Below are 22,485 nucleotides of genomic sequence, written 5' to 3' on the forward strand. Positions count from 1 at the left end.
CTCTCTGTATTGATCATTGGCTTAAAGCTACACTGTAATTATGAGTCATGATTTAATAGATCACTTCAATAATAGACTAGTTTCTCCTCTAGTTTTTCAGTCACTAAGTATCTCTATTGCCAGAGGGGAGGTTATTCTCTTTTGATGTATTAATAAACAAAGCAACCTTGTCTACATTTTCTCAATAATCAATACAGGTACAAATATTTTATGCAATGATTCTAAGCTATAAAACCTTTATTCTCCAACTCTTCTTGACAGATGACTCGGAATTTCAGTGCATCTGCTATATACATTACATTGGAGTCAGGGTAGGTTTTCAATAGCAGCAGGAGTAACTATGAGCCCCAAACTGTTAATCCCCGGATTTAAAGAGTGGGATGTGGGAATCAGAGAGAGTTGGTTTTATATTAAGGTCCAAATAATGACTTGCTCTTGCAGCCCTGCAGTAAGAATTCAGGCAGTCTCGTTGGGCTGCATGCTTTTTTGTTTGACTCTATAAATAGATAGCTGCCTTAGCAGCAGCAAATGCTACTCAGCCTGTAGTTTTAGAGTCACATTGCTTCATTTAAATTAGTCCAAAAAAATCCTCAGGGATAACAGAAGATGAAGTAATCTATCCTGAAATTTACATTTCTTAACGATAATACTAGGGAATCCATTTAACAAAACCTCTTACAGAAAAAATCCTTTTTTTTTTTCAATTTGCTCAAACCTAATTTAAGTACAAAGAAGCCTTTTATATGCATATGTTCCAGGTGGAGGCAAAACTGATTGACAAATTGGATAGCTTGATGTCCGAAGGCAAAGGTGACGAAACGTACCGAGAGCTCTTCAACAGCATGTGAGTAATAAATTGGTTTTTAATTCATTCATTTGTTCAGTTTGATGGATTAGCTGCTAAATATCATTGTGGACAAAAACTGCAGAAAGAGCTGTGATCTCGGAATGCTTTGTCTTTTCTGAAACCTGTGAAATAAAGGCTAGTTGCCTAAATAAAGTAATGTATCTTATTGTATCTTTGATGACTAGTTGTGCCTATGTTATACCATAAACTGTTCTCTATTATCATTCATACTATTTTAAAATCAGAAAAGCCAAAGATGCTTAGTAGGTGGGTGGGATGCAGTTAGAACATGAATTTTGTACATCGCATTTGTCAAACATGAGCTTAATAAATAGCTGTTTTTTAAATCATTCTCATAACTGATCAAAATTTGCTATTGTCCAAATAATGTTTCACTTGTTGATTTCCTGATGGATTACAGAATGACTGATTAGAATTATTATATGAGATTAATCTTTTTACAAATGATTTTTAGATATTGCATATGTTTTAATAATTGGCATGTCATTGGTTCATAACATTAGAATCTAATGGTGAAAGAGGACAAATGCTTCCTTGATAATGAAACTCCTAGGACTGCCCATGTGTTATCCCTGCTGACTGAAATTGGTTACCATCACGGACACAAAAACGTGAACTGATTTTTTCCCCCCCATTTCAACTCCAACTATGTGGGAGACCTATTTATAGTCACTTTAGAACAAGATATATTATTCCTCCACTGGATTCCATTTTATATGTGTATTTCCCAGTGCTATTACACATACAGTATTTTTTCTTTATTAGGTTTCATCCTTTTTAAGTGGAAGGGAAAAGTGATATTTTAGCTTTATTGCTCTAAAATTAAAAACAATTGCATTTATGTCTTTTTGTTGGTACATATGCCAAGCAAATAATACTCTATAATTCCATTGTGGGGGGAAAAACCTATAATACCAAAAGAAATGCTTCTGCCCATAACATACAGAGAAGGAAAGAGAAGTTTATCAGGTGAAATTACAGCTGAAGAGTATAGTAAAAGATAATTTGTGTAGTAATCATTCTTTAAACATTAAGATAGATCAAGTAAAAATAATAAAAGCTAAGAAAATTTTCAGAGATTTTAATAACAATGTAATGTGATTTTAAGACAACTGCATTAAAGGAGAAGTTCTTTTATGAAGTTATAAAGCCTGCATTTACTCCAGTGCACAAGCGTGTCATTCACTGATTGAAATGACTTCTAGTGATCTCAGAAAATATATTGGTATCTGAAATATAATTCTTGAAAAAGCTGAGTGTTGATTTTGAGATAGATTTTAAAAAGGTAGTGGAAGAATGGTAAAGCATTTTCTAAACCCAGTTATTTAAGAATAATTATGTGTAATTTTAAGAAGTCTCATAGTACTTTTCCTGACTGGAGGGGCATAGGTGCATATGGATCTAAAATGGAGGACACTACTGTAACACGTGATTTGAGAAAAGGAATCCTGAAAATGTTAAAAGCTTTTGTAGTCATTATTTCAAGGGATCAGATTCTTAGTGTCAAGGAGTCTGAGATTTTCTTCCATCATCAATTTAAGCAGCTATTATTGGAGGGTTTTGTCACATGCCTCCTTGATTTAAAAATAGTGCGCATATGATTAGACTGAGGTGATAATAAAATGATGTGCACATTAGTTCAAGGAAGTGGAAAGCACCAGCACAGTTTTCAAGCAGTCATAGTTTTGTTTTGGGAAATGGAACTACATTCATTTTACATGATCAAATACGAGTCTTCAAATTGCCCCCTAATAATTTTTAGTAGTTGTATGACTGTATGGAGTCATGGGGACACAGATAATCCTCATGCATTGTCTGGACACAGCATATCAATTTAAATAGTATTTGAGTGTTTGTCCTGTTCTCTCTCTCTCTCTCTCGATAGCATGAATCAGAAAACAGTATATCTCCACGTTCCCAGGTTAACTTAATTTTTTGGAGCAATCCATAAGCACTTTTCCACTGAAGACACATCATGCTTTTATAGTCAAATTATTGATGTCATTGGACATCTTTAAAATGTTGTATGTTTGGGATTTTGATGTTTCTAATGAAATATCCTATAAAATGCAAAGGAAGAAACATTGCTGCTATTTATCTTTTGGCAGGCATCATCCAGGGAGATTTAGAAGTGACCAGAGGGTAGCTGTCTCACAGTCACCAACATGTCATTACTAAGGCTCAGATTTTGTCAAGGATATTTTTAGTAAAAATCACAGACAGGTCACGGGCAATAAACAAAAATTCATGGAAGCCCGTGACCTGTCTGTGATTTTTACTAAAAATATCCCTGACGAAATGGGGAGGGAGGAGTGTCCAGCACCCACAGCGGCTGGGGACTGTGGGGTCCCCTTGCCCTCCCCCTGCCCTCCAGCGGCTGAATCGCTGCAGAGTCTCCTTGCTGCGCATCGTGGCTGAGCCACTGTGAGGTTCCCTCACTGCCCACCATGGCTGGGCAGCTGCAGGGAGCCCCACAACCCGTGGGAGCTCCAGGGTCCCCCCACCGCCCATAGGAGCTCCCACTCAAGGGGACGCCCCTGCCCGCAGGAGCTGGGATCTCCAAGGTCCCCCTGCTGCATAGCAGCTAGGAGCTGCCGGGGACCCACCCAGTCTGAGGGCTGCCTGCTGATAGCTCCAGCCCCAGGGCAGAGAATGTCACGGAGGTCTCTGGAAGTCACGGATTCTGTGACTTCCGTGACATAATTGTAGGGCTTAGTCATTAATGAATGGTACTAAAGAGGGGGAGCCGTAAATGTTTCGTTGTGATTAAGGGCCAGTTGCTGTATTTGCTGCCTAATATAATCCAGACCAAAAAAAGAACCCCTGATCTCCCTTTAAATTGTTAATCTGAAATTAAAAACAATTGAGGGTCCCGTACCAAGTCCCCCATTTTCTCCCCATGCCAGGAGTTCTGTGTGTCCACCCCGTTTCCCCTGCCTCTCATTTCCCTATGCCCTACCAATCTTATTTCTTTTCTTTCTGTCTTGGTCATTCAGGATGTCAACATTTTAAACTATGTTAGGCTGATGGGCAGAACTGAGATGGGGTGTTGCTATACTGGAAGATGTTAATGCCTACCATCAACCAATACTTTGATCTATAGACCATTACCAAGTGATTGAAGTTGCTGGGTCTGCTAAGCAGATGCCAGGAGTTCCATCTGTCCCCATTTCCCTCTTCCGGTTTTCTGAATCTCACCAAAATCAACAGGTTTACCTACTGATGCCTACAACAGACCCTGAAATTCTGGAATTGAGTTGTTGCAGCATTCAGAAGTTATTGCGTTAGAGAGAGACTTGTCGGATAGTAATGCCTCACATGCTCAACCAGTAAATTTAGAGGGAGAAGCCTGAGTAGTGTAAGCTTGAAGCAGGATTGACGTCTGTCACGACCAGGGCATGAGTGGTCAGGCCTACTGGCTGGAGCCAGGAACCAGAACCAAGGGTCAGAGTCAGGAATCAGGAGTCAAGCCAAGTGTCAGAGCCATAGGCAGGAGCAAGCAGGAAAGTGGGGCTAAAGTGGATTGGAGCAGGTATGTTACAATTGAAAAAAGTACAGAGAAGGGCAACAAAAATAATTAGGGGTGTGGAACAGCTGGCATTTGAGGAGAGATTAAAAAGACTAGGACATTTCAGCTTGAAAAAGAGATGACTAAGGGGAGATATGATAGGGGTCTATAAAGTCATGAATAGCGTGGAGAAAGTGAATAGGGAAGTGTTATTTACCCCTTCATATAACACAAGAACCAGGTGTCACCCAATAAAATTAATAGGCAGCAGGTTTAAAACAAACATAAGGAAGTATTTCTTCACACAATGCACAGTCAACCTGTGGAACTCGTTGCCAGGGGATGTTGTGAAGGCCAAGTATAACTTGGTTCAAAAAAGAATTAGATAAGCTCATGGATGATAGGTCCATCAATGGCTATTAGCCAAGATGGTAAAGAACACAACTCCATGCTCTGTGTCCCAAAGCCTCTGACTGCCAGAAACTGGGACTGGATGACAGGGGATGGGAATCACTCAATAATTGCCCTATTCTGTTCATTCCCTCTGAAGCACCTGGCACTGCCCATTGTCAGAGGACAGGATACTGGGCTAGGTAGCCATTGGTCTGACCCAGTATGGCTGTTCTTATATTCAGGACAGGAGCAAGATTAGAACCAAAGCAGGCACAGAAGTGATAGTGGCTGTGGGCATACACATTGAGCAGCCAGCAACCCTGCTGCTGCTACTGCTGAGCTTAAACGGCCTGCTGCTGGCTCCCCTCAGCTAATCAGGTGGGCCAGTCAATCAGTCCATCCTACCACAACCCACCTGAACTCATTAATCTGCCTGGAAGCAGGGCTGGCTAATCCTCAAATTCAGCTGAAGGAGCTCACTCCTGACAACTAACCTTCAGTGCCCAAATCAGGTGCGGAAATATCAATTCTTTCATCAATAAGACCTTAATATGGCAAAGTGGTTGTGTACAAGTCTAGCTAATTCCAGGATTAAGAACTGTGTGCATTCTTCCACACTGTGTGCATAAAGTCCAGTGTCTAACAAGAACTGAATGATGAAAGCAGGCATTCTCCAGGTCAGACAAAAATGGGGAGGGGCTGGAAAGCAGTGATAAAAAGATCACAGAGAAAAAAAAGCCCAAGATTTGGTGGTGATGGGGGACTTCAACTATCCGGATATATGTTGGGAAAATAACACAGCGGGGCACAGACTATCCAACAAATTCTTGGACTGCATTGCAGACAACTTTTTATTTCAGAAGGTTGAAAAACCTACTAGGGGGGAAGCTGTTCTAGACTTGATTTTAACAAATAGGGAGGAACTCGTTGAGAATTTGAAAGTAGAAGGCAGCTTGGGTGAAAGTGATCATGAAATCATAGAGTTTGCAATTCTAAGGAAGGGTAGAAGGGAGAACAGCAAAATAGAGACAATGGATTTCAGGAAGGCGGATTTTGGTAAGCTCAGAGAGCTGATAGGTAAGGTCCCATGGGAATCAAGACTGAGGGGAAAAACAACTGAGGAGAGTTGGCAGTTTTTCAAAGGGACACTATTAAGGGCCCAAAAGCAAGCTATTCCGCTGGTTAGGAAAGATAGAAAATGTGGCAAAAGACCACCTTGGCTTAACCACGAGATCTTGCATGATCTAAAAAATAAAAAGGAGTCATACAAAAAATGGAAACTAGGACAGATTACAAAGGATGAATATAGGCAAACAACACAGGAATGCAGGGGCAAGATTAGAAAGGCAAAGGCACAAAATGAGCTCAAACTAGCTACGGGAATAAAGGGGAACAAGAAGACTTTTTATCAATACATTAGAAGCAAGAGGAAGACCAAAGACAGGGTAGTCCCACTGCTTAGTGAAGACGGAGAAACAGTAACAGGAAACTTGGAAATGGCAGAGATGCTTAATGACTTCTTTGTTTCGGTCTTCACCAAGAAGTCTGAAGGAATGCCTAACATAGTGAATGCTAATGGGAAGGGGGTAGGTTTAGCAGATAAAATAAAAAAAGAACAAGTTAAAAATCACTTAGAAAAGTTAGATGCCTGCAAGTCACCAGGGCCTGATGAAATGCATCCTAGAATACTCAAGGAGCTAATAGAGGAGGTATCTGAGCCTCTAGCTATTATCTTTGGAAAATCATGGGAGACGGGAGAGATTCCAGAAGACTGGAAAAGGGCAAATATAGTGCCCATCTATAAAAAGGGAAATAAAAACAACCCAGGAAACTACAGACCAGTTAGTTTAACTTCTGTGCCAGGGAAGATAATGGAGCAAGTAATTAAGGAAATCATCTGCAAACACTTGGAAGGTGGTAAGGTGATAGGGAACAGCCAGCATGGATTTGTAAAGAACAAATCATGTCAAACCAATCTGATAGCTTTCTTTGATAGGATAACGAGTCTTGTGGATAAGGGAGAAGCTGTGGATGTGGTATACCTAGACTTTAGTAAGGCATTTGATACGGTCTCGCATGATATTCTTATCGACAAATTAGGCAAATACAATTTAGATGGGGCTACTATAAGGTGGGTGCATAACTGGCTGGATAACCGTACTCAGAGAGTTGTTATTAATGGTTCCCAATCCTGCTGGAAAGGCATAACGAGTGGGGTTCTGCAGGGGTCTGTTTTGGGACCGGCTCTGTTCAATATCTTCATTAACGACTTAGATATTGGCATAGAAAGTACGCTTATTAAGTTTGCGGATGATACCAAACTGGGAGGGATTGCAACTGCTTTGGAGGACAGGGTCATAATTCAAAATGATCTGGACAAATTGGAGAAATGGTCTGAGTTAAACAGGATGAAGTTTAACAAAGACAAATGCAAAGTGCTCCACTTAGGAAGAAAAAATCAGTTTCACACATACAGAATGGGAAGAGACTGTCTAGGAAGGAGTACGGCAGAAAGGGATCTAGGGGTTATAGTGGACCACAAGCTAAATATGAGTCAACAGTGTGATGCTGTTGCAAAAAAAGCAAACATGATTCTGGGATGTATTAACAGGTGTGTTGTGAGCAAGACACGAGAAGTCATTCTTCCGCTCTACTCTGCTCTGGTTAGGCCTCAGCTGGAGTATTGTGTCCAGTTCTGGGCACCGCATTTCAAGAAAGATGTGGAGAAATTGGAAAGGGTCCAGAGAAGAGCAACAAGAATGATTAAAGGTCTTGAGAACATGACCTATGAAGGAAGGCTGAAAGAATTGGGTTTGTTTAGTTTGGAAAAGAGAAGACTGAGAGGGGACATGATAGCAGTTTTCAGGTATCTAAAAGGGTGTCATAAGGAGGAGGGAGAAAACTTGTTCACCTTAGCCTCTGAGGATAGAACAAGAAGCAATGGGCTTAAACTGCAGCAAGGGAGGTCTAGGTTGGACATTAGGAAAAAGTTCCTAACTGTCAGGGTGGTTAAACACTGGAATAAATTGCCTAGGGAGGTTGTGGAATCTCCATCTCTGGAGATATTTAAGAGTAGGTTAGATAAATGTCTATCAGGGATGGTCTAGACAGTATTTGGTCCTGCCATGCGGGCAGGGGACTGGACTCGATGACCTCTCGAGGTCCCTTCCAGTCCTAGAATCTATGAATCTATGAATAAAAGAGGTATTAAAATAGTGTGCACAGAATTTCTGATACAACATGCAGGAGAGAACAGAAGCTTAACTGAAACGCCAGTCATCTCTCTCAAATTCTATCTTGATCTTGCCGTTATAAGCCTGGGGATGTGTTTGAGTGGCTCTTTTGTTATGAATGTTTTCTCTGTGCATTATCTGTGAAAGATGAATGATGCAAAAGAGGAGTCAGTAAGCTGTCAAATTGAAGAAAGCAATTTGTTTGTTTGAATAAAGACATTTAATATATTCATACATTCTCAAGTAGAAGCTGTATTGTGTGTGTGTGTGTGTATATATATATATATACACACACACACTATACAGCTTTATTTATATATATATATATATATATATATATATATATATATATATATATATATATATATATATATATATATATATATATATATATATATATATATAAAAGAGAACTTATGTAAGTCAGATATACAATAGACTCATCCTTTTTTAGAAAAGTTAGACTTCTGCAGTTTTTAAAAGCATACTAAATATTCTTGTTTTTAAATTCAGTTTGAAATAATCTCATTTAAAGTAAGGTTGAAAAGCAATGTGAAGAGAGAAATGTGGTCAGTATTGTCTTCTAGCTATACAATAGTCTTGATTCTCCTCTTGCTTCTTACATACAAAAATTGGTGTTAAAAGAATGTTATGGTGCAAAGATAAGTATTCCAAAGTTAGGAAATGCCAGAATTAAGTTTGCCCATGCATTCATTCTGAAAAGCAGTGTGGCTAGTGAAAGAGACATGGATTTGCCATATTATAATTCTAAGGTTCCCCTCTTTGAAATTGGGAGAATGATACCTGTCTGCCTCCTAAGATAGAGGTGTGAGGCCTTGCTCTATGATATGGGCTGTGAAGTGCACAGAAGTAGCACCAAACAGTGGTAGGTCTCCTCCTAACTCCCAGCCCTGTATACCCTCCCCTATGTCAAAGTATAGGGAGCACTGTGTATATAGGAGTTTGAATGAGGCCTGAGACCATGCTCAGTGAAGCTGGTTTACAAGAGTTCTGTGGGGCTGAGCATGCTCAGTGTAGTTGAAGGTGAGTGGAGCTGGCCGCCTTCCCACTGCAGATAGAAATGTTCTGAGATTTTACCTATTGAGCATGTGCAAATAGCAGTTTTTTGAGGCTCCTAACTCAACCAAATATTCATGGATTTTCATGGGGACAGGATCCACTATCATGCCAAATTCTCAATCTGTGTACCAAAGCACAGAGGCCCTAGAGCTCTTCAAATAAATGGTTGGGGGAAATGTTTTAGCATTGACAAAACCTCCTATTTTACCCAAACCCTGGTCTCTGAAGTGGCTGAACAATTTTTGCTGAAAGTTTAAAAAATCTTAGCTTCAGGCAGAGAGGACATGTGGAAAATTTGATTCCAAATGGTTAAAACTTGGCAGCATTATAAGCAACCAAAACCAGGGGTTTATAAAGGAAAGTATTAGGGCACCTTCATTATAAGTTTCAGAGTAGCAGCCGTGTTAGTCTGTATCCGCAAAAAAAACAGGAGTACTTGTGGCACCTTAGAGACTAACAAATTTATTAGAGCATAAGCTTTCGTGGGCTACAGCCCACTTCTTCGGATGCATATAGAATGGAACATATATTGAGGAGATATATATACACACATACAGAGAGCATGAACAGGTGGGAGTTGTCTTACCAACTCTGAGAGGCCAATTAAGTAAGTGGGGAAAAAACTTTTGAAGTGATAATCAAGATAGCCCAGTACAGACAGTTTGATAAGAAGTGTGAGAATACTTACAAGGGGAGATAGATTCAATGTTTGTAATGGCTCAGCCATTCCCAGTCCTTATTCAATCCTAAATTGATTGTATCTAGTTTGCATATCAATTCCAGCTCAGCAGTCTCTCATTGGAGTCTGTTCTTGAAGTTTTTCTGTTGTAAGATAGCCACCCGCAGGTCTGTCATTGAATGACCAGACAGGTTAAAGTGTTCTCCCACTGGTTTTTGAGTATTATGATTCCTGATGTCAGATTTGTGTCCATTAATTCTTTTGCGTAGAGACTGTCCAGTTTGGCCAATGTACATGGCAGAGGGGCATTGCTGGCACATGATGGCATATATCACATGTCAGCCATACCATCAGGGGCTCGTTCACCTGCACATCTACCAGTGTGATATATGGGCTGTAGTCCACGAAAGCTTATGCTCTAATAAATTTGTTAGTCTCTAAGGTGCCACAAGTACTCCTGTTCATTATAAGTGTCTCTGTCAGTTCCCATACAATATTACTTTTACCCCAGGAAATCTGTTCACTTCAGTGTGTAATCCTAATTTACCCTAGTATAAGGGAGAGGAGAATTAGGCACAGTACATTTACCACTCAAAATCCTTTGGTTATTTAATATTTAAAGGAATGAAACTATCAGTGTATAAATGGTATGTGGGCAAATGTTAAGTTAAAGGAGAATTTTTTTAAAAACCACCTCTCAGTAAAAAGCTTTTCCTGTAGCAATTACGCTACAGTTAAACTGTGTGGGTGCAGAACTCTTGTAGAGTGAGTGAGGAAAAATCTGTGTTAACAAGTTGGATGTCCCATTGAAAGGGAATTTTGAAATGCTCGACGTTCTTTTCTAGGTGATAGTCTTCAGTAGAATGGAGCAAAATTTTTCAGTCAAATAGTACATTTGCCAGAAAATGCAGTTTTGGGGAGACTGAAACTGTGAGTTCAGGTTGAATTCAGTGAATAGTTTTGGCTGAATAAAAAAATAAAAGGAAAAACTTGGAAAAAGTCAAGTTTGTTTTGACATTTTCTAAATGAACAATTTCAATATTTCATTTCTAATGTTCATTTAATTTAGAACATGTCATTTTGAATGGACCTGAACTAAATGTTTTTGTTTTTTAATTTAATCGAGAAAACCTAAAAAATTTCAGTTTCTATTGGAAACAAATCAATTATTTTGCATATATTTTGGTTTAGCTACCGAACTGGAAAATCAGTTATTCACTCAGCTCTAGTCTTCGGTTTCTTTCTATTTTCTGAAGTGTTAGCATGTAACCCATGCAGTTAGCATGTAATGAAATCTAAGAACACAAAAAAAATGTTATAAATCTGGGAATGTATTAAGGTTTTAAAATGTTTATACATTTTATAAATCTGATTATATTTGTATGTGTTTTGGTTTTGACGTGGCTAACCTAGAAATCCATTTGCTTTGTCAATGCTTCCTGGATTAGAATTCCACTCTTTGGTCCCTATCCTAGGTAAGATATTGTTTGTAAATTGTACTGCTTGTGAGAAGAGTTCAAAATTAAATCTGTGAATATTGCAGACATTGTCAAGGCATTTAAGATACTGTTGAAAGTAAAGTGGTTGCCATGGTGACAGATAAAAATAAATGTTGAACTTGCTTTGGGTTTGTTCTTTCCAGCCTCCTGAAGAAAATTGAGCGGGAAACGTGGAGAGAAAGTGGTGTTTCATTAATCGCCACTGTAACTCGACTAATGGAAAGGTTACTGGACTACAGGTGAGCAATTGTCACATGATATATATTGAGAATATGGAAGTATTCAAAGTTCTGACAACAAAATTATCCTGCAGGTTTTGATAACTGGAACATGGAGACTTTCACCACTAGGTTACCGGTTCAAATATGCTTCTGGGTTGGGAGTGACCAAAAGTCATCATCTAACAGCTGTTTCACAGCCTAAGTGAAATTGTTATTAATATTATTTCAGTAGTGCCTAGAGGTACCATCCAAAATTAGGCCCATTGTGGTAGACACTACAGGTACATATAACAAGAGACCATTCCTGGCTGAAGAGCATAAATCTAAATAGCACAGACAGAGGAGGGTCAGGTTGGAGGGAGGTGACCAGTGGAGTTCCTCAAGGTTCGGTTTTGGGTCCGATTTTATTTAATCTATTTATTACTGACGTCGGTACCGAATGTAGAAGTGGGCTGATAAAGTTTGCGGATGACACAAAGTTGGGAGGTATTGCCAATTCGGAGAAGGATCAGGATATCCTGCAGGGAGACTTGGATGACCTGGTAAACTGGAGTAATAGTAATAGGATGAAATTTAATAGTGAGAAGTGTAAGGTGATGCCTTTAGGGATGACTAATAAGAATTTTAGTTATAAGCTAGGGACGCATCGGTTGGAAGTAACGGAGGAGGAGAAGGACCTTGGAGTCCTGGTTGATCGCAGGATGACTATGAGTCGGCAATGCGACGTGGCCGTGAAAAAAGCTAATGCGGTCTTGGGATGCATTAGGCGAGGTATTTCTAGTAGGGATAAGGAGGTGCTGCTTCCGTTATACAAGGCGCTGGTGAGACCTCATTTGGAGTACTGTGTGCAGTTCTGGTCTCCCATGTTTAAGAAGGATGAACTCAAACTGGAACGGGTACAGAGAAGGGCTACTAGGATGATCCGAGGAATGGAAAACCTGTCGTATGAAAGGAGACTCGAGGAGCTCGGTTTGTTTACCCTAACCAAAAGGAGGCTGAGGGGGGATATGATTGCTCTCTTTAAATATATCAGAGGGATAAATACCAGGGAGGGAGAGGAATTATTTCAGCTTAGTACTAATGTGGACACGAGAACAAATGGATATAAACTGGCCGTCAGGAAGTTTAGGCTTGAAATTAGACGACGGTTTCTAACAGTCAGAGGGGTGAAGTTCTGAAATAGCCTTCCGAGGGAAACGGTGGGGGCGAAAGACCTCTCTGGCTTTAAGATTAAGCTTGATAAGTTTATGGAGGGGATGGTTTGATGGGATAATGTGATTTTAGTCAATAAGTCAATAACGTGCCATCGCTGGTAATTAGTATCAGTGGTCAATGTGGGTCTGGCTGGAGAATCCTGCCCGCGTGCTCGGGGTTCTGCTGATCGCCATATTTGGGGTCGGGAAGGAATTTTCCTCCAGGGTAGATTGGCAGAGGCCCTGGAGGTTTTTTGCCTTCCTCCGCAGCATGGGGCAGGGGTCGCTTGCTGGAGGATTCTCTGCAACTTAAAGTCTTTAAATCATGATTTGGGGACTTCAACAGCTGAGTCATGGGAGAGAATTATTCGAGGAGTGGATGGGTCAGATTTTGTGGCCTGCATCATGCGGGAGGTCAGACTAGATGATCATAATGGTCTCTTCTGACCTTAAAGTCTATGAGTCTATGAGTCTATGAAATATCATTACCCTCATTTTTATAGATGGGGAACAGAGGCACAAAAGATGACTTGCCCAAGATCACCCAGGAAGTCTGTGACAGAACCAGTAATTGAACCCAGATCTCTTGAGTCCCAGTCCAGTGTCTTAACCTCCAGGGCTGATATTGTGTTTCCAGACCCTAAGGGAAAGGTCCACCCATTAAAATCTATCACAGTTGTCATTCTTATTTACAGTTTAAGAGAAAAGCTGAAGGATTTAGTTGTCATGGAGACTGAACTCTTAACTTCTAGATAAATGCCAGTGCTACATCTCTTCTGTGGATAAATAGAACTTCAATCTCCTGGATTGTCAGTCCAGCACCTTTCAAAGCACTGCATTCACTGGCAGTTTTATTTTTCCTTAGTAACTGTGTGGGGGTAATGTCCATCATTTTAATGCAAGGCTGTCACGCTTATACTGTTTTTCTTCATGTGTTGTCATTAGCGGCCCGAAGTAGTTTTATCTTAACTTTTGATCTAGAGGTGGGATATACAGCCTGTGCAAGCAAGAAAAAGGAGACATAAGGGCGAACACATCTGGATCTGCTTTCTGGCAGTGCAGAATGCCCTGAGGCTGTATTGTTTTAATTAGTTTGCTTCTACTTAATTCTGTTTTATGAAATGTGTTCCTAGTTCAGAGGGGGGAAACTGTATTGTCCCACAGTGCAGATGTTCTGACTTTTGTTACATTTTATTTTTAGGGACTGCATGAAAATAGGAGAAGTGGATGGTAAAAAGATTGGCTGCACTGTTAGCCTGTTGGTTTGTATAATAACCTTTATCTCTTTTATACTCAAGCAATTAACCTTACATAATAAAAATCTATACATTGTATGAGAAGTATATTTTTACTAACCTACTTCTCAATGCACACTGCACTCCAAACAACAGGTGTAATTAATGCCAGTGAATTCAGAAAATACATTTATACCATCAAATATGGATGATATTTAAATACATACTGTTATAGTTCACTATAATATAATTTGATGGTATGACTACAAGTTGCTGATATGATACAATAGCTAGAGCCTGATAGAATAGGATAAAGTTCAGGATATTTCAGAATGAAGTTGATACAGTTTTCTTGTGCTTTTCCCTCAGTGTTCATAGTGAGAATCCCCCTAGTATCAGCTCATAGGAGTTTAATAAATCTTACTAGAAAGTAACTTTCAAAGAAAATTCAAACCAAAGATTTGTACATTCCTGTAAATCTGATTAGTTTCTGTGGCTTTTTTAAAAATACACAACAAAACTCACCTGGATTCCTACCTCTGTCCTCTCCTTTTCCCAACAACAGACCTCTTATATATGAAAAATATCTTTTGAGGAGTTGTTCTACCAATTCCCCTCTCAATAGAACTAGAAAATGTTCCTCTGGGCCTGCTGTTCTCACTTTTGATGGGCCTTTATCTCATTTTAGGTTTGAGATTACCCTCCCACCATCCAATATCCCAAGAATGTACTATGCAAATTGTGAATCCGTATTATTATTATTTTCTATTAATTATTGCCTATTAGTGAGGTGCGTTTTGATCCTAGGCCAAGATTCATTGAGAGGCTTTGAACTTCTGTGAACTTCAGAAATTTTCAAGTTTTGTTATGAAACCATGCAACTGTGCTGTTTTAAGTGGTAACTGAGAATTATAGGGCACAAAGACTAATCTAATTATTAGTTATTCCTGGAGAAGTTTTTGAACGATAAAGGATTTCTTCTATATGAGCACAATACTTTCAAAATAGGAACGGTATATGTAACTTGATTATAGGACAACTTGCTTACTACCAGGTTACCCTGGTTTAAAAGGAAGTAAAAACATTTGGTTATTTGCATTCTAAAGTCAATTTTTACTACAAGAAATGACCCATAATTTGTATAAAATGAACACACACAAAAATAGAGCAAAACAAACATGGAATACTCTAACAGCATCCTTGAATGGGATTTCACAAACTGTAGTGATCTCTTGTCAGGCTAAGAAATATTTTGTGATTCCCTCCACCGGGACAACTGAAGCCTAACAATCAGTAGGCAAAACTATGCATCTCTAACATACCCCAAGAATTAACTAATTTTAGAGTGTGAAAGGTGAACCTTTATTATGCAGAAAGTACACAAATTTTAAAACACTATGATGGATGATGCTCTCAGAAGATGTTCTGTGCAAAGTTAAACTGGGGAAATACGCTGATTTTAATCACTGTCAATCATCAGGAGGCAATGGTACTTCATTTTTATCGGCACCATTGAAAAGAAACCTGACTTGCAGGAGGGTAGAAATGGCATGGAAATTGAGCTTTCAGGGTCCATACTGAACCTAGGTCCTACACCTCCAAAGAAATATCCAAAATCTGCTGCGTTCCTGCCTAGAGAAAGTCCACTGCAGCATCTTGTCACAGGAAAGGTGTCTCATTTTGTCTTACAGTGACACAGTCAGTGCTGCCATGTCAATTGTACCTTGGATGAAGGAATTAGTAATCCACTTATTTCCCTTCTCCTCCACTCCCAAAGTTCTCTAAAATTCTGATGGTTTTTGACCAGCTGCCCCTTTCCCTTTGTGAATAGTGAAACAAGGAAACAGCTACAAATTTCTTTTTTGTGCCCAGGAAGGCCAATTTCCAAGTTTCTGATGAGTGTTCCCACCCTAATGTGCAGTATAGTTATATTCCAACCACAGAGAAGGTTTCAGCTTGCGTAAGTGCCCTGAGATGTCAGCACAATAGGCTAACATGCTACACAAGATGAATTTCTGAAGATTGCTGAGGGAAGCCTGCACTTCTGCTCTTAATCTGAAAAGTCAAATTGTCACTCAACTGCATGAGAGCCACCCCACTTCAGCTTGCAAGAGAAGTTGCGGGTGAAATAAATTCATGTCTACCACAGAGCAATGCAAAAAGTCAAGAATTTACTGGATGGCCTTTAATGAAGCTTGCTCCTTCAACAGCTTCGTGAAGGATTAGGAATATTTTTTCAAACATTTTCTTAGCAGCAAGAGTGTGACTGATATACAAAATTGTAAAGTCATGCATCATTAAGTGTAGTGTTTTGGTTTCATGTGACCAGACTACTATTCTTAAACCTCACTGACTTGATACTATCCATGTAGATTATAATACACCATTCCCGCTGAATGTGGAAATTTTGTACTGCTTCCTAAAATGTCTCAGATTACCATTTTTCTCTAGTGCACACTGTCACAGCTTTACAGCAGAGCAAGTTGTCTTCAGCAGAATCATCGGTCTGACGAACCCTAGGAGCTACGTCACACCAGACACGCTGTTTGACTCATCAAGTTGAATCGCTAAGTGCTGATTTTTTAAAGTACTTGCTCTCAGACATCCTGAACTATGTCACTAATGTCGGACAAAAAACAGTTTTATTTGACAGAAGTACTGTTTTTAGTTTATTAGGTGCTACAGGCCCTATGATTTTTGAAAGAATTTCATAAGAATTATAAGATTTTCTGCAAGGGTCGGTGCTTTACATGGTCATGTGATTCATAAAGATACCACCAGAAAAGGACATTTTATTGATGTTGCTACTTTGAAAATGTGGTGTTGAATTTTTCAAGCTGCCTAGTTTTCTTTGGGGAAAAAAATCCCTATTAACGGCTGTCTAATTTCTAAATATTACCTTGTTTATACTCTTCATAGACTGCACATTATGGCTTAGAATCATTTGATGAAAAAACATGTAGCATATTTCTCATTGTATTTGCACAAATTCTTTTTATTTTCTGAGCTGTTAATGGAGCAACTTGCCACTATCCATTCCACAGAATGTTCTATCTCCAGTCAGAAATGAGCTTCAACAAAGACCTGAGTAACTTATGCAATACAGGTTTCAGAGTAGCAGCCGTGTTAGTCTGTATCCGCAAAAAGAACAGGAGTACCTGTGCACCTTAGAGACTAACAAATTTATGTTATGCAATACAGGTGCGTGAGGAGCAACAGAGCTCTTAGTCCTTAGCAAGTAGAGCCAGTCTGGTATTACAGTTCAGTGCCACGTCTTGTCATGATCTGCATGCATGGATACTTGCACTTCATTGCTGTCCAAGTAACATTTTTTTTATGGGCCTGGTGCTGTTTTGCATTCCAGGCACACGTGCAAGTATAGCTTTAATATTTTGTCTTTTTTGTATTTTAGCAGATGCTCCAGCAGCTGCTGCACTGCTAGCTGTGCTTCTCAGATTATAGTATTATGGTGGCCTTGAAGGGACATGCTATTGCAGAGTTGTGTCTCCATTTTTATCCGTTGTGTCTCCATTTTTATCCGTTTAAAAATATACACTTATTTTTGTAACATTTTACATTTTTTCTCTGACTTCCTACAACAACTTTCCCTGAGATTCTTTCACAGTGCTCCTCCCCATCTTCCTCACTTTAGTGATTGTAACCCACAGTTTGGGAATCTGTGGTCTAAAACAAGAACATCCACAGTTTATTCCAACAGAGGGGCACATTGGCAACTTGCCGAGAGCTCAGAAGAGATACATAATAACATGGAACAGATCACAATCTTTAATGTGCAGAATACCTGATTTAGGGCCTGTACTACTCTGACAAACAGAATTAAACATTGAACATAATGGATAGCTCAGTGGCTTGCGCATTGGCCTGCTAAACCCAGTGTTGTGAGTTCAATCCTTGAGGGGGCCATTTAGGGATCTGGGGCAAAAATCTGTCTGGGGATTGGTCCTGCTTTGAGCAGGGGGTTGGATTAGATGACCTCCTGAGGTCCCTTCCAACCCTGATATTCTATGATTCTGTAAAGTTTCAAAACTGCATGCAGGACTTTTTTCATGTGACACCCACGTCAGTCACTAAGACTGACACATCTAAAAATCTCCAGTAACTCTGAAAACCTGATTCCACCTCCTTCAATATAAGTTCAAAATAGAATGTTTTTTATATTTGAGACATGGTATGCAATAGTCATGCATCAGTTACCAGCTTCAGGAGCATAAGCCAGAGCTGAAGAAATCACATTTTCTTTCAGGGTTATTTTGTTTATAACACTTGAATAGTTCTTTGCAATGCTGCCAAAGTCATCCTGGCATTGTGCTATCACACACTGAAGGGTAAACATACAGTAGAGTAGATATTTTGTTAAAATATGAATACAAAAGCCAGAGTGCTTTCAATTTTTTAAATCAATGTAGAGCTTTCAATGAGACATTAAATGGCTTCAGTGGCGCTTGATAGAAGTACAGATGTATTTTTTAGATGGCTGAATTGGTGTTTTTGAGTAAAATGATTCAAATAGATAAAACATGGGATTTTAGTTCTAGCAGATTCTGACTCTTGTGCGGGAGAATAATTTAAAAAATATTCTGGATATTTGGATTGTTCTCAACAAAATGTAAGAGGCCTATTTATAAGGGACTACATGTACTGCTACATGTACTGACCTTTATCACTTGCCCTTGTAAACATGCAACTTCTTGAAACTTGCATGTATTTCTGCAACATTAGGTTTGATATGTATGTTCTATACACTTAACAATTACTTCCAACACCAATTTTTGGCTATTTATTCTGCCATTTTACATTGTCACAAACATTTTGTTTAACCACCTATATAATTTTTTTGTTGCAGAACTTTTATAAGACCGAACTGAATAAGGAGGAGATGTATATTCGCTATATCCATAAGCTATACGACCTGCATCTGAAGGCACAAAACTTTACAGGTAATTGTTGGTACATACAACCTAGAAAAAAATATTTAGAGTTAGATTGTGACTTATGCCCTTTCACAGTCATAGTGAGGTCATAGGCAATAAGACACCTCCTTTAACCCCTTTGCAGGTCACCCAGATCTTAGATCCAGGCAAGTAAAATAGGAGGGGCCTCTCGCCAGCTTACTTTCCCCAAAGCAGGTGGGCAGGGAATATGCAGAGCCTTGGCTCTATTTCACACACTTCCCCTACTTGCTGCCCAGAGGAGCTGTGCTACGTGGGATAGACAGTAACAGTATAAGGTAGCAATGAATTTATAACTCTTTCCCACCCAGGAACAAGTAGGATTGAAAGACAGAATTGTGATTAAGCTGTCTCTCTCTGAGTCACAGTGCCTCTTGGCATTACTGTTGGGTAGGTGTGGCTTACAGCCCACCCCAGTTTGTGTCTCCAGTCACAGTTTAGCCCATATTGATTCACAAAACTGACTTGGAGTTAAATGAGGCAACTCCTGGATTTTCATTCTTTCTGTTTAATAATTTAAAAAGAGTGTGAAGGGTTGGGCTGCTCAAATCAGATGTGTTTCTGCACGAAGGTTGAATTACCAGGGCTTTTGAGCCTTCACATGTTTCTGTCATGAATGAAGAATGGAAATACCAAAGTTTTCTTTCCTGTTCCGATGGAGTCCTTTGAGCAAATACAGCTAGGACATGTATTTCCAGCTGTACTCCATACACTGCTGTGATTCCATGCAGATAAGAAAAAATAGGGACATTTTGTATTCTTAACACATTTAAATTGATTGTAAAACAGAGAGAGAGAGAGAGTTTGGATTTTCTCCAAGTGGTGTATTTCCCACTGTTTGGCACCATTCATTCATTTATAGATTTTAAGGCCAGAAGGGACCATTAGATCTAGTCTGATCTCTAGTTCATATATCACAGGCCATAGAATTGTACCCAGGAAATTGATATGAGGTGCTGGTTCATAATGCAGTTATGTGGTCACTTCAGTGACCTGTTATTTTCTTAAAGCCACTACATAATTGCATTCCAAAATCTAAACTTCTGTTTAAAAAAAAAAACCATCTTGCCCTTATGGTTTCAACGATACCCTTAAAAATGTGAAGGAACGTAACCAATGCAGTTATGTCTGCCTAAGTCTTCATGCATCTTATAGAGCCATTGTTTCAAGCAGTCTGAACTGTGTCAATTCATCTGAATGGGGAACTAACTCTGAAGCCTGATATGGTCATTTAAATGTCAGTGTTAAATATATTGCTGTTTGTTTCAGTAGACACAAAAGATAATGTATTTATCCATTGTTGTACATACAACATTGGATGCACAACAGTGGTATTTATCATTGTTGGGCAAGTAGATGCTATAAAGAGTTACTGGACTGGGTAACAAAATATTCTTCTTCAAGTAGATGCAGCTGTGTATTCTACTTAAATATGTGCACACAAAGCACTTCAAAGCCAAATAAATTTGCTTAGCAGTACCTGTAGCGACAGTGCTCGTTCCCTGCACTGTCCATGATCCCCTCAGTTCCATCTCACCATCCTTGGCTAGAGCTGAAGCTCTGTGTGGTGTTTTTACCTCATGCTTTCAGTCTGTTTTCTGATGAATTTTTCTTGTGTATAGTAGTTAGGAGTATCCTAAGTTAAGTTTAATGTTAGTATCGTATTAGTTACAGGCATTGGCTGCCCTGTGCAGTGACCTCATTGGGGTTCAAGCATTGCCAGTTGTGTGTGGGGGCCATCCCCAACAGAGATTCTCACATGAGGGGCTTGTTGTGTCTCAGTGAAGGACACATTAAAGACAGATGAGGTACTGGTAAGTTGTTCATAAAAAGGACTCAAGTGGCAAGAGACTCACAGTATTTCATAATCCTCAAGCGCAAGGGAGGGATGAGACATGTCTTCAACCTCTGCGATCTCAGTAAAAACATCAGATATATGAGATTCTGTATGGTAATCCTAGCAGCTATCCTCCCCGTCTTAAATCACAACAACTAGTTTTCTGCCCTGGACCTTCAAGACACTTACTTCCATATAGCAATCCTGCCAAGCCACAGGAGGTTCCTCAACCAATACATCATTCTGCCTTTCGGCCTGTCTTGCACTCCCTGGATTTTTACCAAGTGTATGATGTGGTAACAGCATACCTCAGGAAGAGGGGAATTCATATCTTCCTGTATCTCAACCATTGGTTATTGAGGGCAAGTCCAAAGAGGAAGTCCTCTTTCATGTTCATGTCACACTACACTTAGTTGATCATCTAGGTCTCATCCTAAAAAGTGGGAAATTAAGGTTAGTTCCAACTCAAAGAATTGAGTTGATTGGGGTCCTGCTAGACTCTATGTGCTCAAGAGCATTTCTGCCAACTGAGCAATTCCAGGCAATTCCCCACCTATGTCTGGAGCTGCAATCTCAACTCTTAATCACAGCCTAGGCCATATGGCTGCAGATCCACAGCTAGTCCAATATGCCAGACTACACCTTCATCCTCTTCAGAAGTGACTGAAGTTGGTCTATCATCCGATTCATCATCCCTTGGACTGGCTGGTCCACTGATCCTGGACTCCTTATGGTGGTGAATGATTCAAGATATTGTGTGCCAGGGCATTCCTTTTGCTCAGTCCCCACCAACCAAGACTGTAGTCATCAATACCCCCTTAATAGGTTGGGGAGCACATCTGGGATTGCTGAAAGTTCAAGGTCTGTGGTCAGAACGAGAAGCTTCTCTGCGTATCAATGTCCTGGAGCTTCGAGCCATCTACAATGCCTGTCAGACCTTTCAGGATCACATCATGGGCTCAGTGGCACTCATACTTACCAACAATACCAGTGCAATGAATTACGTAAACAGGTGAGGGGGGGAGAACACTCCAACATGCTGTTTCAGGAAGCGATTAGGCTATGGCAGTTTTGCATTGGGGAAGACGTTACCTCCACAGGTGATCACTTCCCTGGGATACAGAATCACCTGGAGGAGCACCTCAGATGAAATTTCTCCCTGAATCATGAATGGTCCCTGAAGCTAGCGTCCTGCAGTCCGTCTTTGCAGTTTGGATCATTCCGACGATCAACCAGTTTGCCACGAGAGAAATAAGAAATCTGTTTTGCTCTCGAAGGGGTCTTCGTTCAGGCTCTTCTAAAATCAAAGTAACCCTGTGGCTGCACCCTAAGTTTTTATCCAAAGCAGTTTCCCAGTTTCACTTGAACCAGACTATATATTTACCAGTGTTCTTCCCCAAGCTGCATTCAACCCCAAAGGGAAAATGTCTTCATATACTAGATGTCAGGTGATGTTTAGCTTTTTATCTGGAAAGGACCAAATCCTTCCGCTCCTCATCTCATGTGTTTGTTTCCTGTGCAGACCAAATTGAGGGTCAAATGGTCTGTCATGAAAATAGAGGGAAGAGTAGCAACCTTTATGTATGCAGTAGCATAAAATCCCTCCTTGGCAACTGTACTGGATTGCCTTACCTGTAAGGGGCTAAGAAGTTCAAATAACCTAGTTGGTACCTGACCAGAAGGACCAATGAGGAAAGAAGATACTTTCAGATCTGGGAGGGAAGGATTTGTTTGTTGTTCTCTTTTGTTGTTCCCTTTCCGGGAGGGAG

At 39.8% G+C, this 22,485-nt stretch overlaps 1 protein-coding gene across 1 annotated transcript in view; it reads left to right on the forward strand.

Moving 5' to 3' along the window:
• Positions 1-22,485, forward strand: part of DOCK4 (dedicator of cytokinesis 4) — a 306,106-nt gene that overhangs the window by 239,279 nt on the left and 44,342 nt on the right. Inside the window, exons 32-36 of the mRNA XM_065401620.1 lie at positions 759-844; positions 11,210-11,236; positions 11,404-11,499; positions 13,876-13,936; positions 18,774-18,867. Of these exons, the coding sequence (XP_065257692.1) occupies positions 759-844; positions 11,210-11,236; positions 11,404-11,499; positions 13,876-13,936; positions 18,774-18,867 (364 nt within the window). The remainder of the gene's footprint in view (positions 1-758; positions 845-11,209; positions 11,237-11,403; positions 11,500-13,875; positions 13,937-18,773; positions 18,868-22,485) is intronic.

Source organism: Emys orbicularis, chromosome 1 (assembly GCF_028017835.1).
Source record: "Emys orbicularis isolate rEmyOrb1 chromosome 1, rEmyOrb1.hap1, whole genome shotgun sequence".
Taxonomy (NCBI): Eukaryota; Metazoa; Chordata; order Testudines; family Emydidae; genus Emys; species Emys orbicularis.